General features: G+C 43.0%; 1 protein-coding gene across 1 annotated transcript; it reads right to left on the bottom strand.

The window, feature by feature from the left end:
* Nucleotides 1-16,286: 16,286 nt before the first annotated feature.
* On the bottom strand, nt 16,287-18,738 carry LOC140590955 (E3 SUMO-protein ligase ZBED1-like). Its single transcript, XM_072712777.1, has 3 exons — nt 17,955-18,738; nt 17,567-17,807; nt 16,287-17,387 (listed from the first exon to the last, which is right to left on the bottom strand). Exons 1-3 carry the CDS (start codon nt 18,155-18,157, stop codon nt 16,287-16,289), a joined length of 1,545 nt encoding a protein of 514 aa, XP_072568878.1. The 5' UTR covers nt 18,158-18,738.
* Nucleotides 18,739-19,322: the final 584 nt, after the last annotated feature.

The following is a 19,322-nucleotide window of genomic DNA, read 5'->3' as shown; positions in this document are numbered from 1 at the left end:
TTTATATATAATCAATACTAATTATTTAGCAGCTGAATAATCAATGAAATCATTAACCATATTATAGGGAGATAATTTCAGACACAGGCACAAGTAGTGCTCATTCTAATAGAAGTAAAATGTTCCCTTTGGTTGATTAGACACAGAGTTCAATATGGTACATTTGGACCCTGAGAGGAATAGAGAAATTGCACTCCTTCATACTGTCATTAATTAATTCAGGGGTGCCCACACTTTTTCAGCTTGTGAGCTACTTATAAATGACCAAGTCAAAATGATCTACCTACTATAAAAATGCACAACATATATTTATTTATAAATATATTGAGTATGCTTCCATCCATCCATCCATCCATTTTCTGAAATTATTAAGGGTCCAAAGCATGTAGTGTAATGGACCCTTATTGTATTTCTTAGGATTTGTCATTATTTTTCTTCCCCAAAACTGAATGTGCAGCCTAAACCGTAAGAGCTAGACCGACCAGACTTGGTAGAAAGATGCCAATTCCTACCCACTACTCAGACTATCTGACCCAAGTCAGTCATACATTTTGGCCAATATCTCCTATGCTGTTGGTCCTACAGTCGATTTTTTTTTCTGCAGATACAGCCAGCCATACCCTACCAACATTCCATTTGGACTATGAAGCTCCGCCTACTTCTTTGCTAATTTGCATGATTTGTCAATCCTACTTCTGCCTTAAAGTCCTACCCCATCCGACCAAACAGACAAATGCGGTGTCAAACCAATCAGTCCTCTGAGCTGATCAAAAGTTATTGAAAAGTGTCATGACATTTGTCTATCGTACGGCCACTAGCCACGGCAAAACTCCACCTAAATTCCGCCCATTTTAGTCTGACTGCTATAACTTGGCCATGCCTTGGCCTACCTTAACCAAATTGGAAATCCCAGCACCATTCTGGGGACACCGTACAAGGCAGGCTGCATTTCGTCAATAGGGGGCGCTACAAATACCTACTTCGAATATCTCCTGAACTGCTTGGCCAATCCAAGTGAAATTTGGCACATGTCTACTATGGCAAAGCCTGAGGTCATACCCTTAGTATGGCAGTCATAAGTCATAAAATGGTGGCCATAATTAGCCAATCAATATCAAGCATCTATTTGACAGGTTTAGCAATCATCAATGCACTAAATCTGGATGCTACATTTCTCTACAGACCCTGACTGATGGGGGCGCTACAGTGACAACTTTTGCATTTCTGCCTACTTCTCTACAACTATCAAACCTACAGTTGACATTTATTGCCAGCCTAAGTCAGCATGATATGCCAATTCAAACAACATGTAGAACTTGGTTCTCCATCTTTGATCTTACAATCTTTGATCTGATAACAGGACTTTTCGTACTCATCCTAGGATTTTCGCCCTATGTAAATCTGGTATCATTTAAATCAGGAGACAGTCATTATAAATAATTATTTTAAAAATCCTAAATTTTCTGTAAGGTACGGCCACCAGCCATACCCAGACCATACGGGTGCCACGCCCATTTCAATCAGACAGTTATATCTCAGGCCTGCCTCAGCCAATCATCACCAAACTTGAATATATCCTGTAGGACGGTACTGGAGAGGGACTGTCCAAATTTGACACTGATCAGTCAATAGGGGGCGCTACAGTAATGTGACATGTGTGTCTAAACCTGCAAAACTAGTGAAACTGACATTTTTCTCATTTCTGTTGCAGTGACATATTACTAGTCAAAATCCTTTGTACTGCAAATTCTGTAAGTCATGCCGAATCAAGATGAATGTACTGTCCAATGACAAAATTGGTTTGCATTCCTTCATGATGTTTAATAAATTACATATTCCTATAACTCTTACAATGTCATTCTGGTAGCAGGTCAATCAGGACATTGCCCTTATCGATAATTAAAAAAAAAAAAAAAACTTGACCTGCCTGTACAGTATAACCACTAGCCACACCCAACCTGCACCATTTCCATGCTCATTTCAATCAAGCAGCTTAATCTCAGCCGTGCTTCAGCCAATTCTCTCAAAATTTGACCCACTAATGTAGCACTGGACCACAGACAGATCCCCCAACTTTGGTGCCGATCGGTCAAACGGGGGCGCTATAGCCACTGTCCATATGTGTCTACGACCCACCTTAGCAAATTCAGCTGAAATTTCCTTATTTCTCATAAAAGCTTCAAAGAATTACCTTTCCCAGAGACTCCAGATTTTTAATTGCCTGTCATTTTCCTGCCATTTGACTCATAGAAAATTATCTGACTACAATAAAACTTCAGCCTGTGGGGACAACAGTGTTGGGAAGATTACTTTGGAAATGTAATTTGTTACAATTACAAGTTACTCTATTTAAAATGTAATAGTAGTGCAACTATTACAATTAATCTATGAAAGTAATGTAACTAATTACATTGGATTACTTTTTGATTACTTTTCTAAATTATGAATGAACCATTAACCATTTTGAAATTTTCTAACCTGGCAGTGTTTACCTTACAGCAGTACTAAACACTGACTACTGTCAAACTCCTTTCAATACATGAATTAGCATGATTTTAATTGATCAATTTAATAAATATACCAAACATACCATAAATGGGTTAGCAGTGTGGTAAGGCTGCATTGCACAGGGGTTAGCTAGTTAGTGAATTTGCAAAACTCAATATGACATAGCATGTCGGGAGTGCTAATATCAGACCTAACATAAATTACCAATAACATTAGCATATTGATGGAGGACGGCACATTTTCTGTCAACGGGATCAGAAGTGCCAGTGTGGCTTTAAAGCGCGGTACACACTTCACGATTCATTGTGGGGTTTACGAATGCTGTCAGTGTTTACGCATGCTGTCGGTTTTTACATTTAGTTTTTTTGTCCTATTCGCCTTATCTTATGATTGAGTTGGTGTTGTCCTCGTACAGTGCTCCCCGTGACTCCTGTGGTCCCTGCTCAGGTCCCCGAGGCCCGTGCTGCTACTACCCAGTCCACTGTGCAGCCCCCTCAGCTCCCCGCTCAGCACCCCATGGCTCCTGAGCTCCCCACTCAGCTCCCCATGGCTCCAGCAGCCCCTGCGGCTCCAGCGGCCCCAGCGGCGTCCCCCGCGGCTCCTGAGCTCCCTGCTCAGCTCCCCGCGGTTCCGGCGGCTCCTGCTCTGGCGCCCGTGGCCTCCGCGGCTCCTGCTCTGGCCCCCGTGGCCTCCACGCCCGCAGCTCCTGCTCTGGGGCCCGCTTCTGAGGAGCTGGCCCAGGCTCCGCCCGCGGCTCCACCCACGTCCGAGGTCCTGGCTCCGCCCATGCCCCCAAGGTCCCAGCCCTGGCTCCACCCGTGCCACGCCCCTCGGCCTCAGTCTCCCCGGTCCCTGCTCCCTCGGCCTCAGTCTCCCCGATCCCTGCTCCCTCGGCCTCAGTCTCAGTCCCCGAGGTGGTCCCTGACAGCCTGACCCCCGCTCCTTCCTCCACAATGGAGTTGGAGGAGGAGCTGGAGTGGGACCCTCGGGGATCACCCTGACTGTGCCTGTGGACCTCCCCAGGGGGTCACCCCAACCACCTGCACCTCATCGAGGTGGATCATGGCCGGGTTCCCGCCTCTTGGTCTCCTGGAAAGGGAGGGGACACCGACGGCGGGGTAGACTCCCTGGTGCCCCTTCACACCCCCAGGTTCCATCTCGGCGGTTGGCCCCAGCCTCACTCAGGGCACCTGGTTAGCCGGCCATGGCCCGACCGCCGGCGTCCCCTTGACAGCCAGCGGGCCCCTCACCCGCGGCTCCCTCCTTGCCATCTCCACCAACCCCTTTGCCCGCATCCTTGCCACCCTCAGTCCCTGTTCCGGCCCCACAGAGGCCTGTTGCCCCAACCTGCCCTACGTCACACCCACTGAAGGTCCCCTCTGCTCCCTGTTGCCCCCTGCCCTTGGATCCCTTGGCCCCTGTGTTCACTCCCCGTCCTGTGTCACCGTCGTTCCCTTCTAGTTCCTTTGTGCCCTCCATGTTTGCTCCTCATCCCTCCATGCCATTGCTCCCCTCTGGTCCCTTCATGCTCTCCATGTTTCCCCTTCGTCCCTCAGTGCCTTCGTCTTTGGTTGGTCCCTTTGTGCCCCCTGTGTCTCCATGTCCCTCCGTGCCTTTACTCCCCTCTGGTCCCTTTGTGCCCCCTGTGGTTCCCCCTTGTCCCTCAGTGTCCTCTAGTCCCTTTGTGGCCCCCACGTTTTCTCCTCGTCCTTCTGTGCCTTTGTCCCCTTTCGATTCCTTTGTGCCTCCTGTGTGTCCTTCCCATCCATTTGTGCCCATGCCCCCTGTTTGTCCCTGTGTGCCCCTTGGTGTGGTCCCTCCATTTTCCCCTTTAGTGTCCGCAGGTCCCATGTTTCCGTCTTTGGTGTCTTTGTATTTGTCTGCGTTTCCCGTGGTTTGTCGGTTGTTGTCTGAGTTGCTATTTCTGTGTCTGTTCTGCGTGTCTGTCTTGTTCCCTGTGCCCCGTTGATGTGTTTTGCTCTTGTTTTCCCGTGTCCTCGGTCTCGTGTTGTCCGTCGCCTCCCCTGGGGCGCACCCAGAGTGCGCGCCTTTGAGGGGGGTTCTGTCATGACCCGATCGTCCGCTCCTCCTGTGTGCCACGCCCCCTCGTTAACCCTGTGTGGATTCCCCGTGTTTACCAGCTGTTCCTGATTTGTTGTCATTAGTTCATTGTATTTAGTTCGCGTTTCCATCTGTTTCCCCAGTCCGGTCATTGCATTGTTGCGTGTTATGTCATCCCTTGTGTTGCCTGATCCTTCGTTGCTGCCTCTATTAAACCTCTTGTTTGCCCCAACTTCTGGTATCCTGCATCCTTTTCTACGTTCTGCACACCTCATAGCGTGACAGTTACTCTCCAACACTGGGGGACAAGAACAATTTCAGTGTTTGAATAAATTGGCCAGCAGGTGGAGTCAGTGCTCCGTTTCATAAATGCCATTCAGTACATTCAGGCCTTCTCATGTCTAAATGAACAGCCTAGAAAAGGACGAAGCATGATATTACTACTGTTACATACAGCAGTTCCCCAACTCAGCACTGTTGTTAAAAATATGCAACACAGCCTATGTTCACACAGCCAGTACAAACAAACTTTAACTTGTAAGATCTAAACTTACCACATCAGGTAGGAAGGTACCTATTTCTACCAACTACTCAGAGCATCAGACCCAAACCATACATTCAGTCAGGCTCAGGCACTGCACCAGACTGATCTACATTGGTGATATTTCTCCTAAACAGATACAAGCACATTTCCATTCTGTTTCTCATCTACCCTTTTTCCTTTATTCTAACTTTGTGAAAATTTCTACTGTAATGTCAACAGTATGATAGCTGTCATCCTATCATAGTAGTATTTCCTGCTTTCTGACAATTTAAATACATTGGCCAGCAGTTACAGTCTATGCTTCATTTCCCATCATTGCTGAACTACTGAATTTATGCCACGGACTCCATTGCTGCTGTGCATTAGCTTTGGATCCGATTGTCACTGCTTGCAGTTACAATTTATTATTATTATTATTATTATTATTATTATTATTATTATTAATTTCCCTTTGGAATAAATAAAGTATTTTTGAATTGAATTTGAATTTAATCTACAATATGTTGGTGGCTGCCTTCAGTTTTGTGGTCAGCTGTGAGAAAAATTACTGCTGTCCAGACAACTGGGATTTTAGTTCCTTCACCTTTCAATTTCTCAGCACGCTTTTCGGAGGGAAGTTAATGTAGTAGTTTTTATGAACAGTCCGAAAAAGGGGCCACTCCACATTTCTCTTCTTCAGAACAGCAATGGTAGACTGACAGATGAGGCAAAAACACTTTGAATATGACATTGTGAAAAAAGTCCTCCTCCCATTCCGTATGGAAGTGGTAGGTTTTTGGCTTCTTACTTGGTCCAGCTCCCTCATTCATTTTTATACCCTTTCTTAAGTTTAGTAGAAATAAATTGGAGGCTAACTAGGCGACTCGGTAGCTTGCTAGAGTTTTGCAGCAGCTGGCGCGGTTGAACGTGCATGCGTGGTGTGGTGACCCGTGTATCAAAAAAAGATCAAATGTCAGACTGGCTGCCCTGTGTGTCAATCAAGTGACAAATGTCATAGTGCCGGTGGAGGATAGGCTATCATCCATCCTCTATTTTTTTGCGCCATGAGATCTACCCACACTACCTTTGTGATCGACCAGTAGATTGATATCAACCAGTATATCGTGATCAACGTATTGGGCACCCCTGAATTAAGTGATCTTGCTACCCCACTCTCCCCAGCCCCATTCCTCCCTAACAGATGGATTCAGGATTACTCAGTGATTTTAGCTGATGATTAGTGGCGGGGGGGGGCGGGGGTGCTGAGTACGCAGGGAAGGCGCAGCAGAAAGGTCTACAGTTACATACTGTAACTGTCATTTAAGAGACAGGCTTATTCACAGATTTCAAGTTTTTATTACTTTTATGATTCTATAATGGATTTTGTAGCTGCACTGAGCAGCAGAGGGGAGCTGATGAAGAAAATGAATGAATAGGGATAAGTGATGTATGTGAAGGTCTTTATACAGTCTTTGTAGGAGGCCTTAGCTGGTCAATACAGTGGAGATATGTGGTGCATGTGGAGGTTGTTACTCTATAAAGTCTTTGTAGAACACCTTAGCAGGTGTTGAGCATACAAGAAAAGGGGTTAGAAATAAGTATTAGCCCAATTTTACTAAAATTATACCATATTATGTCAGTAGGACTCAAATGGCACCGAATAGTAGGAATGACCCAGGCAGTAGGCACCTCTTGGAGGTGGTTGTGTACTTAAACGAAAGTTTTTAGAAGAACATTAGAACAGCATAAGGAACGTCTTTTTAAAGTTTTGGACCAACTGGAAGCAGGCAGTTAATACCATCTGTTACGGTCTCCAGTCTAGGGTTGGAGCCCGACAGAATGGAATGGGAAAGGGTTAGCGGAGGACGAGACAAACAGGGAACGGAAATAGGGAACACAAGTAAACAAAGGGGTCTTTTTTTGTATTTTTTATATTTTATTCACACCACACAGACACTTCACAACATGGCAGGTGCAACAGGACTTCGGAAGTGACCCAGGCCAAAACAACAAACAAAACAACTGACGAACACCTCCCAAAACTAATCTAAACCTAAGTGCAACAAAAACAAGTGGAAACGAAACAACAATACTAGAACCCTGACTCTCTAACCAAACAAACAATATTCCACACGCGATGGAATATGGCAGGAGGAGGACAGCACACAGGCAGCAGGGAAATGGCAGGATGAGGACAGTGTGCAGGACAGTGAGCAGGCAGCAGGGAAATGGCAGGATGAGGACAGTGAGCAGGCAGTAGGGAGATGGCAGGATGAGGACAGTGTGCAGGACAGTGAGCAGGCAGCAGGGAGATGGCAGGATGAGGACAGTGTGCAGGACAGTGAGCAGGCAGCAGGAAGATGGCAGGATGAGGACAGTGTGCAGGACAGTGAGTAGGCAGCAGGGAGATGGCAGGATGAGGACAGTGTGCAGGACAGTGAGCAGGCAGCAGGAAGGTGGCAGGATGAGTACAGTGTGCAGGACAGTGAGTAGGCAGCAGGGAGATGGCAGGATGAGGACAGTGTGCAGGACAGTGTGCAGGCAGCAGGGAGATGGCAGGATGAGGACAGTGTGCAGGACAGTGAGCAGGCAGCAGGAAGATGGCAGGATGAGGACAGTGTGCAGGACAGTGTGCAGGCAGCAGGGAGATGGCAGGATGAGGACAGCGCGCAGGACCAAGAGGTGAGTTAAAAATTAGACAAATCGAAATAACAGGAAACAGCTGGTCACTATCGGGATTGCACACGTGGTTAATGAGGGGGCGTGGCACACAAAAGGATCGGACGTTCAGGCTATGACACACGCATCATCTGGAAGTAATAAGTAGCACCAAGAAATGATGAAAATGTGGGGGAACAACGCTCTGCGGTGGACTGTTGGCCGGTTTTCGAGTCTCTGCTTGTCTGCGGCAGGCGGATTGCGGTGGATTGAATACAAAGATTTCTGATCCTAAGATTGGAAGTCACAGTGAAAGTTGGTAGTGAGTCGATTGGGGAGTGGTGTGGGAGGCATCGGCCGACGGCCTGTATAGGTCTGGTAGCGGTGTTTCCCCGCAACTTCTGCATCGGCCACGTTATATCAACTTTAGCAAAATGGCAGGGAAGAGAACGGATGGTATGGAATATAGTGAGCAAGAGGGGACTGGTAGTGATGCGGGGAGAGAAAGTGATTGGGAAGAAGTAAGGAGAGGACATTCAGTAAGGAAGGGTACAAGAAGTAAGAGAAAGAAAAAAGGTGAGGCTAGTGCACCTGGAACGGAAAGTGAAGGTAGGGATGGTGACGGAGAGTGTCATGTAGAAAGATTGTTTAATGTAGTGGTACGATTTGAAGGAGAGGGAGGAGTTACGAGGATGGACCCACTTAAGTTAACGAAAATAATAAGAGGACAAGTAGGAGAAGTAACATATGCAAGAATCTTGGGAGATGGAAATTTACTTGTAGGTTGTAATAGTGTGGAGCAGATGGAAAAGGCCATGAGGATGAGTAGTATGGGAAAAATTAAAATTACAGTAGTACAGTAAGAGTAGGGGAAAGAAGAATGGGTGGCAGTAAGGGAGTAATATATGGAATTCCTCTTACTGTAAATATAAAAGGGCTAATTGAGGACTTGAAGGTGCAAAACAAGTCAGTTAAAAGCGCTGTAAGATTGACAAGGGGAGTTGACAAAGTTGACACAGAATCGGTTTTGGTTGTGTTTGAGTCAAAGGAAGTGCCGCCGAAAGAGGTATACTATGGATTTCTGAGATATAGTGTGAGGGAATATACGCCTAAGCCAATGAGATGCTATAACTGCCAAGAATTTGGACATGTGGCTAAGGTTTGCAAAGGACAAAGAAGATGTGCCAGGTGCAGTGGAGACCACGAGTACGGGAAATGTGGGGAAGAAGTGCAGCCAAAGTGTTGTAGCTGTGGAGGGAATCACAGTGTTGCATTTTGGGGATGTGAAATGATGAAAAAGCAAGTGAAAATACAAAAAATGAGAGTAAAGGAAAACCTTTCTTATTCTGAGGCTGTTGAAAGGTCAGGAAAAGAAAATAAGAGTCGTGAAAGGGACTGTATGGAGAGCGCGACAAGAGAAGTCTGACAAGAACGTAAAGATCTGTGGGAAGAGAAGAAGAAACTGGTGACATTTATAGCAGGAGTAATAAATGCTACAGCTGAAAGCAGATCTAAAACAGAAAGAATCCAGATTATAGTAAAAGCAGCGATAAATCACCTAGGTATGGTAGGTTTGAAATGGGAAGAGGTGAGGGATGAACTAAGTGTGCAGTCTAGTCAGGAGGTAACATGTGTGGGTTAATTACTGTATTAATGTTGCTCCTTCACTGGAATGCAAGGAGCCTGATTGCAAACGGGCAAGAGTTCAAACAGTCTATTGCTAATTGGAAAGACAAACCAGACGTTATGTGTATTCAGGAATCCTGGCTGAAACCATATTTGGATTTTGTTATATATGGGTATGTAGCAATTAGACAGGATAGGGTAAAAGGTGGTGGAGGGGGATGTGTTACTTTTGTGAAACAAGGGGTGCCGCACAGGGTGGTAGGTGTAGGGAGTGAATATGAGTATGTAGCAGTGGAAGTATGGGGTGGGGGGAAGAAATTTGTAATTATATATTTTTATAATTCATGTAGACGACTACAAGTAAATCACCTTGAGGAAATAGAGGGACAAGGTAGTAGTAATGTTATATGGTGTGGGGACTTCAATGTACATAATACATTGTGGGGAAGTGAAAAAGTGGATATTAACAGGCAAGTAATAGAAGAGTTCTTGCAGGAGAAAAATTTAGTGTGTTTAAATGATGGAACTAAAACAAGAATAGAGGTTAGTACTGGAAGGGAGTCTGTTCTGGATCTCACATTGGTGTCTAGCAGTGTGGCAGCGATGTGTAATTGGAATGTGTATAAGGAAGGAACAGTAGGAAGTGATCACTATCCAGATTTGTGTAACATCAATATAAATATGTCACAAGTTAATGAAGGAAGAGGAGGAAGATGGGTGTTTGAAAGAGCTAACTGGGATAAATTTCGGAAAGAAAGTGACAAATATTTAAATCAGATTGAATATGATGGTGATACAGAAATGCTTGAAAATAAAGTAAGGCAGGGTATACAGTAATATCAGCAGCGCTAGAATCTGTCCCAAAAAGTCAAGGTAAAGTAATAAGAAAGGAAGTGCCATGGTGGAATGAAGAATGTAAAAAAGCAGAAATAAAGCATTTAAAGTAATGAAAAGATCACATAATTTCATGCATATGGTTCAGTATAAATGTGCTCAAGCAATAGTAAGGAAAACGGTAAGGCAAGCAAAAAGAATATGTTGGAGGACTTACTGCAGTTCAATTGGGAACACTACTCAAATAGGAGACGTGTGGACAATGATTAAAAAGATGGGTGGAGAAAGGAGAGATTGGAGCTACCCGGTGTTGAGTAATGGGAATGAGGTTGCAGTGACAAATGAAGAAAAGGCTGAAATGCTGGTAAATACGTTTGCTCAAGTTCACAGCACTAATAATTTATCTGAAGAAGGGAAGAGGGGTAGAGAGAAAACTAGTACTGAAAATCTGGACGCACTGAAAGTAATGGGAAGAGAAGACGGTGACCAAAATTTACCATTTAGTATGGAAGAGTTAAACAAAGCACTGGCAAAAACTGGGCTGTCTGCACCAGGGAAAGATGAAATTTGCTATATAATGCTAAAGCATTTGAGTGATGAGGGGAAGAAGACGTTACTGGTCCTATTCAATAAAGTGTGGGAAGCAGGTAGAGTGCCGATCAGCTGGAAGGAAGCCATTATTATACCAGTAAGGAAACCTGGGAAAGATTCTAGTAAGCCATCAAATTATAGACCCATTTGCCTTGACCTCTCATATCTGTAAACTAATGGAAAGAATGATAAATGAGAGACTAATGTATGTTATGGAAAAACAAGGAATGGTGACTGAGTGTCAAAGTGGATTTAGGAGAGGAAGGGGTACTATGGATGCAGTGTTATGCTTGGAAGATGAGGTAAGGAAAGCTCAAGTGAATAAAGAGACAGTTGTAGCAGTCTTTTTTGATGTGGAAAAAGCATATGATATGCTATGGAGAGAGGGGTTGATGATTAAGTTATATACAATGGGAATTAGAGGAAGACTTTTTAACTGGGTTAGGGATTTTCTGAAAGACAGAACAATTCAGGTTAGGATAGGGAAAATAATGCCTAGTAATCAAGTGGCAGAGAATGGAACCCCTCAGGGGAGTGTAATAAGTCCCACATTATTTTCAATTATGATAAATGATATATATGGACATATACAAGAGGACATGGGGAGATCTTTGTTTGCGGATGATGGGGCACTCTGGAAAAGAGGAAGAAATGTGGAGTATATAGTTAAGAAACTGCAAGAAGGTATCCAGCAGGTTGAGAGGTGGGGAATAAAATGGAGTTTTAAATTCTCTGTTGAAAAATCTAAAGTAATGTTTTTTACTAGGAAGAAAATTAATGAGGGGATTAATTTAAAATTATATGGAAATAATTTGGAGAAGGTTACTACATTTTGCTTTCTGGGTTTACATTTTGATCCATGGTTAACCTGGGTAGAACATATAAGGAAGGTGGAGAATAAATGCAAAAAAGTAATAAATACAATGAGGTGTTTAACAGGACGGGAATGGGGTGCAGACCATCAATCACTGAAATATATATATGTAAGTTTAATAAGATCAAGAATAGATTATGGGAGTGTGGTGTACAGATCAGCAGCCAAATCTGTACTTACGAGGCTTGATACAGTAAAATACAGGCTAGAGCTTTAAGGTTATGCTTAGGTGCAGTAAAAACATCTCCAGTATGTGCGCTTCAAGTGGAAGCGGGAGAACTGCCGTTGCACATTCGACGTAAGCAACTGCTTGTAAATGATTGGATTAATTTGAAGGGACATAGAGACAGTCACCTCACTCAGAAAGTGTTACGAACCTGTTGGGAAAGGGAAAGGGTACGAAAGAATAGTTTTGGGTGGGTAGGAGATGGGGGTGATTTGGGGGTGAGAGAAAAAGAGTTCTGTCCAACTGTGATATGGCCTGACTGTCCAGTGTGGAAAATAGAAACCATGGAAGTTGATTTTAAATTGCGGCAAATCAAATCAATAAGTAATAATATAGACCTAGTAGATGAATTTTATAGATATGTGGAGCACAAGTATGGAGACCATATTCAGATTTACACAGATGGATCAAAAGATCCTGAATCTGGAAGGACTGGATCTGCAATTGTTATAGGTAACCAGGGAAGTGAAGAAAGCAAACGAACATCGAATGAACTGAGTGTGTATACAGTCGAACTATATGCCATCATGATGGCATTAGAATGGGTTGGAAAGGAAGAAAAAATAAGTAAAATCTTGATTGGAAGTGATTCGTTGTCTGCACTGTACAGTCTCAGATCAGGGGTGTCCAATAGCCGTCAGGATCTGGTGTATGCAATATTGCTGACATATATGAGAATAAAAGGAAAAGGTAAAGAGATTCAACTTATTTGGACCCCAACTCACATAGGTATTTTGGGAAACGAGAGGGTGGATAAGCTAGCCAAGCAAGCAACTAAAAAAGATAAAATTGAAGTATATATAAAAATGTCAAAAGCTGAAGGGAAGAGTATAGTTTGGAAAGAAGCTGTGAGAGAATGGCAACAGCAGTGGGATAGGGAAACTTTATTCAAAATAAAGTTGGAACGAAAAGGAACTGGGGAGGGCCTAGAAGAGAGGAAACGGTAATGACAAGATTGAGAATTGGAAACAGTAACCAGAATAGTACATTACACATTATAGGGAAGCATCCTACTGGTTGCTGTGAGGTTTGTCAGACACCTGAAACCATAGAACATGTGCTTATAAATTGCAGAAGATATGAAGCACAAAGGAGGAAAATTATGGAAGAATTAAGAAAAGGAGGATTGGGTGGAGCAGGGATAAAAGATGTATTGAAAAGTGGGATGATTGGGCAAGGCAAGAAAAGCATTCGGAATTTCCTAGCTACTACTGGTTTGCTGGGTAGAATATAAAATGTGGAGGAAATAATCTGGAAATGGAGGGGAGAAACTTCGAAGGAGGATCATCCAGAAGGTGGCGGTAGTGCAACACTTACGGATGCAAGCCGCCGTTAAACTCCAAAGAAGAAGAAGAAGAAGAAGATGAAAATGTGAAAATACTTTGTATGCTTTCAAGCTCGAATACCACTTCCCCTCCCTTCTTCATTGCCCTCTGTATTAGTCCCTTATAAAGTCATTTACTCTTCTCAGTTACCATTTAGTTGTTGCCAGCAAGAGCTGTTCTATGGAAGCATATGTGTAGCAAAATGGCAATACAATATGCAAAATGACAATGCAATATTCAAAATGGCAACGCAATATTCAAAATGGCAATGTAATTCTGTATTTAAATTTACATTTTCCATCACCTCCACACGTGCAAAATTTGGTGCAGAATGAAATTGAAAATTAAATTATATCATTTACATTTGCCATTTCCAACAGTAGTCTTAAGTTGTAAAGTGCATTCTATTTTAATGCTTTATAAGTAGCAAAATTAAAATGAAAATGTATAACCCAAATTGATTTGATATGTGTAACGTGTCCAAGCAGAAACAGTAGCAAAATTATCATTTAAATGTTATTTGTCCTAAATGCATTTAGACTAACAGTTAGGACACTTACGATTGCATTTTCATCATGACGCCGTGGGATATTTGTAGCAAAATTCAATGCGGCTATTGTTTTGTTTTGTTTTGGTTTTTTTTTCTCAAGCAGGGAAACATGCCTCTGTGAAGTTTCTTGTTTACTCAAGTGATCTGAATTCCCTAGTTCAATTTTATCAGATTATTCAAGTCAGCCTTTGTGTTTCCATGATGCTTCAAAAACATTATTTCTCTGTTCCCGCTCCACTTCATCTGCCAATGAATTCAACGATCTTATCAGATCTCCAGCCGCCATGTTTCAAACGATCTAAACGTAACACGCTTCCGCCAATCCCCGCCTTGACGCAATGATTGCCGTAGGGTGGGCGTGGTCAGCTCGGAATGCATTTTCAAAGCCGCATTGAATTTTGCTACAAATATCCCACGGCGTCATGATGAAAATGCAATCGTAAGTGTCCTAACTGTTAGTCTAAATGCATTTAGGACACATAACATTTAAATGATAATTTTGCTACTGTTTCTGCTTGGACACGTTACACATATCAAATCAATTTGGGTTATACATTTTCATTTTAATTTTGCTACTTATAAAGCATTAAAATAGTATGCACTTTACAACTTAAGACTACTGTTGGAAATGGCAAATGTAAATGATATAATTTAATTTTCAATTTCATTCTGCACCAAATTTTGCACGTGTGGAGGTGATGGAAAATATAAATTTAAATACAGAATTACATTGCCATTTTGAATATTGCGTTGCCATTTTGAATATTGCATTGTCATTTTGCATATTGTATTGCCATTTTGCATATTGCATTGCAAATTGAATTTTGCTACTGAGGGGTTAATCATATCATAATTTACTTACTAATTCTAATAATATGTCTAACATAATGTAGACAGCAGATTTGAGAACCGATACTACCCCGATAGGACGGGGTGATCTCACCCCACCCAGTTTGGAGAAATTGGGAACTGACGGTACGCCAGCAGGTCAGGACGACCTGCCACAAGACACGAGGAAAACAGGAACCCACCAAAGAACGGATACTTATTTTTGCTTATGCTTAACAAAAGAAGGAAACACGTACTTACTAATCAATTAGGAACATGTACTCACTGGCTAACTAGAGCAAATGTTAAGATGTGTTGTAGTCACGCGAAGGGAAAATTACCGAGAAGGGGGGCGACACCCCAGAAGGCCTATAAGGGGACAGACCCGAGACATGGATTGAGCTTCTTTCTGTACATGCTGAATGTATGTCGGATGGTCGCTCCCGGATTATAATCTGAATAGATAATAAACTGGTGACTTGCAACTCCTCCTCGACTGTGCTGTGAATCTCTTCTCATCAACAGACCCGGCGGAGTTTGACTCCAACACTGGCCACTACTGTTGTCTATAGTCCCTATAGCGTGTATTGTCTATGAGTTTTGTCATATATCGTCGTCTGTAAATGTATTGTCAGTAGGAGGTCCTGAGTAAAGTTTTCCTTTTTTGCAAAATTGTCTTTTCTTTTGTATGGCCATTGTTTTAAGGCCTCAAAATTCGAAAAGTTAATGCTGTTCTCTAACGAGTGCAGTCTGGGAATAAAGACCCACGAGAAAGTTAATCTTTTCTGTGTTTGGTCGTATCCTTTATGATTTGGCCACTTCACTACAATTTTGGTGTCAGAAGTGGGATCTCCTGCTGGGTTTTGAGGTTGTGGTTGAATAGGGACAGTGGACAGATAGACAACAGTAGTGGCGAAGAGAGTCCCAGTGCCAGAGGGTGTGACGACTGCAACGTGGTGTCCCTGGAGCAGCTGTGTGTAGCCTGCAGCTGGCGCTTCAGAGAAGAGCGGAGCGTCTGTATCATAGCTGTGGATGGCTAGAAAAGGGAAAAGCCTGGCGTTGCTCCCTTCAAGGCTTCGGGTAGACCTTGCATCTGGTGGTGACAGTTATTCTGCTGTGATAAGGACACCAGAAAGGGCAGCTCATCCTGTCAGAAGACGAGGGTGCAGGTGCTCCCAGGGCAGGAGCCGGGGATGTGGAAGATTACCCGGCTGCTCCCTGGATTGGTGATGGAGGTAACCCCTTGGGGCGGCTGCGGACCCAGATATTACAACTGAGTAGAAAGTAGGGCTGCACGATTTGGGGAAAATATCGAATCGCGATTTTTCTGACAGAAATTGCGATTACGATTTGATTTGCAATTTAATTTTTTATGTCAAGCTTCAGTTCAATATTCAGTGTGTAGTAATTTTAAAACATATGACGCAGCATGAGATATCATCAGTATTAACTGGTTTATATTCTAATGCAAGGTAGGGCTGCAACTAACGACTATTTTAATAGTCGACTAGTCACCGACTATTGAAACGATTAGTCGACTAATCGAATAATTATTAAAAAATTTCTAAAATTTAGCATGAGATTGCTTTAATTCTGTGGAAAATGATAGTAAACACAAGAAAGAAGGGGGTACTTCAATGAAAAATGCATATTTTATTGAACTTTGCTGCTGATAGGCCGATTCATATGAAAAGTAAATAAAAATGCCCTGTCAGCGCTGACTTTCCTCCTGGGATATGACCCCTCTTCTTCTGCTGTAGCTCCTCAGGGTCATCATGTAGCCCAGTCTTGGCCTTTGCTTCTTTGATAGCAAGAACTTCAAATGTACTTTGCACCCTTGTGCCATCTTCAGGTGAGATAAACTTCAGCTTTCTGAATCTTGGGTCGATGGCAGCTGCAAGAACAAGTGGGTTGTCTCTCTCTGCAGACACAGTGTTAAGATTCTCCCATCTCTCACTTATTCCTTTTCCTGCAATGGCTCGAAAGGCTTTTCCTGAGCTTGTCTCAAACTGGGTTTGCTGTATGGACCGTTGCAGCCCTTTGACCAGCTGTGGAAGACATGAAGCAGTAGCATACTCCTGCCCAGTGAGGAAAACGGTAGCACATTCAAAAGGCCCTAACCCTTGCACCAGCTCTTCAAGTAGTACCCACTGCTCTGGTTTCAGGTCAAAGTAGTGCTTGCCTCTTGGTGTTACCTCAGGGTCTGAGAGAGTTGCAGTGACTGGCCAGCGCTGCTCCAGCAGTCTTGCTACCATGTAATAGGTACTATTCCATCGCGTACTGACGTCCTGGATCAGCTTGTGCTCTATGGTGTTCATTTGCTGCTGCTTCTTCTTCAGTTTTGAATTTGCCAGCTCACTTCTCCTAAAGTGCTCCACTAGGTTTCTTGCAGCACCAGTAGCTTTGTTGATGCTGAGCTCTTTGAGGGCACTGTTGACGATAAGTTGGAGGGTGTGGCCAGCACAGCGGACTGAAGACCAACCGTGTTTTTCTTCCAGGAGTCGAGCTGCCGCCACCATGTTAGACCCGTTATCATGTACTATTGCTTTAATTTTGCTAGGCAAGATGTCAAATTTCTCTATCACCTTTTCCATCCATATCATGATGTTCGCAGCAGTATGCCTCTCCTCCAGGGGTAGCGTGGCAAGGTTCAAAGTCTTCATTTGCCAGTCTTTGGTGATGAAATGACACGAAACTCCAAGATATGCCTCTGTGGCACGGCTGGTCCAAACATCACACGTCAGTGTGATGGAGCTGTTTACCTCTTTTAAGATCTGCTTTACCTTTAAACACAAAATTTGATTTCTGAAAATATTTAACATGCAAAAACCTTTTTTTATATATATATAAAATTGCTATATATATAAAAATATATAAAATATATATAAAAATTGCTTTTAAATTAAATTTGTGATTTTTTTTTTGTATGAAATATGTCTGACTGTGCATTCTAAACAATTACCTTCAGAAACGTTGTACTGTATTTCTGCTCCATCAAGTGGGTGAAATGGGTTCTGGATGGCAGGATGTAGTCTGGATTGAACTGGGCTATCATTTGTTGAAACCCAGCACCATCGACCATGGAGAGCGGCCTCATATCATAGATCAGCATCTGCAATACTGACTCAGTGAGGGCGTTCGCCTGTTGTGGGGTGCACGTCTGCTTTTGCAGAAAAGGGTCCATGGTGGCTCTCTTCTTCAGACTGCATGCATTTAATTTAAAATACTTTTGTCAGGCACAGTCGGGCATAATGTTAAATCTCTCTTTTTTAAAGCGAAAATACGCTTATAAAATGTACAATGTACATCCAAAACAAAACGTATTGGCTTCCATGTTATTTAAATCTTACCGAGGCGAGTCAAACTCCGTTTCATTCAACTGTCCGACGTGCTTTCTCTTTAAATGTTTGTGCATCACCGAGGTGCTGCCGTGATACGCAAGGACTGCTTTGCAAACCATGCAGGTAATCTTTTTATTCGCCGTATCCAGGCTAAAATGCTCCCAAACTTTAGACGTTTTGGTACGCGCAGCTGCTGCGTTGGACGCTGCCATTTCTGTATGTTATCGCTCAGTAGAGAAGCTAATGCGTATGTGCGACTCTCGGCAGAGATTGTAATGAAGAGAGATGCAGTGTTGCCAAATTAGCGACTTTGTCGCTAGATTTAGCGACTTTTCAGACCCCCTTGACGACTTTTTTTCAAAAAAGCGCCTAGCGACAAATCTAGCGACTTTTGGACAAACCTTAGCAACTTTCCAAATGTCGCCAGTACTGTCCTGTAAGCGCGAGGTCTTGCTTTCCCGGTACAGCTACTCATCTCCCTGTGTCTGCTCTGATCAGTGAGCGCTAGCTCCGGCTGAAAGGAGCAGCATATTCCCGTGACCGCACGGCACCTGACATAGATGTGAATGAGCTGCGCATGTGCAAGCGGTGTTGCCACGGACCAATCACTTACCTGCTTCTCCTTTGCTTGAAATAAAACTATTTAATTTGACCGTTTCTTCTTATTTTTTCTTATTTATTTATTTTTTCTTCTGATGCACTTATATTACTCACTGTTACAGAGCTTAAGTTCATTCCAGTTTCTGAACTCGTCTGAGATCGTTTACTGATACACAACGATAAACTTCATTAAACTTATTAAACTCATATACACATAAAAAACATATATACGTATAATATAAATGTTGTCTGACAGAAAATATGTAACGTAATTGATAATTATATTGGTCACGTGAGGAAGGATTAGGGAAAACACGCAGAATGCAAATACGACGTAATTACGTAATTAATATGTAAATATACGCATGACGTCATCTAGCGACATTTGGCGACTTTTCGAGCAGACTTTAGCTACTTTCCATTGAAAATAGTTGGCAACACTGGAGAGATGCCTCAGTCGGTCGGAAAAAACATGTCTGGCGATAACTTCGACAATGAAATTCATTGTCGACTATTTCTATTATCGATTTTTGTCGACAACGTCGACGAATCGTTGCAGCCCTAATGCAAGGATGAGAATTTAAAGATGTGATGTGTCAAGTTAAATAAAGTAATAATGAAAACAATTGCAGCAAAAAGAAAAATAGCGATCTTGCAGGTAACGCTTATTACCTTCCTAATAACACTAGAACTGCCTTTTCCCACGCCAATGAACAAACAAGAACTACTTCGATGTATGCAGCCTTTTTGTTCGCGCTATTGTGTTGTTAGCTGCTG

Source organism: Paramormyrops kingsleyae, chromosome 5 (genome assembly GCF_048594095.1).
Source record: "Paramormyrops kingsleyae isolate MSU_618 chromosome 5, PKINGS_0.4, whole genome shotgun sequence".
NCBI lineage: Eukaryota > Metazoa > Chordata > Actinopteri > Osteoglossiformes > Mormyridae > Paramormyrops > Paramormyrops kingsleyae.
Note: the sequence above shows the minus strand (reverse complement) of the source record. Positions and strands in the feature narration are given on the sequence as shown.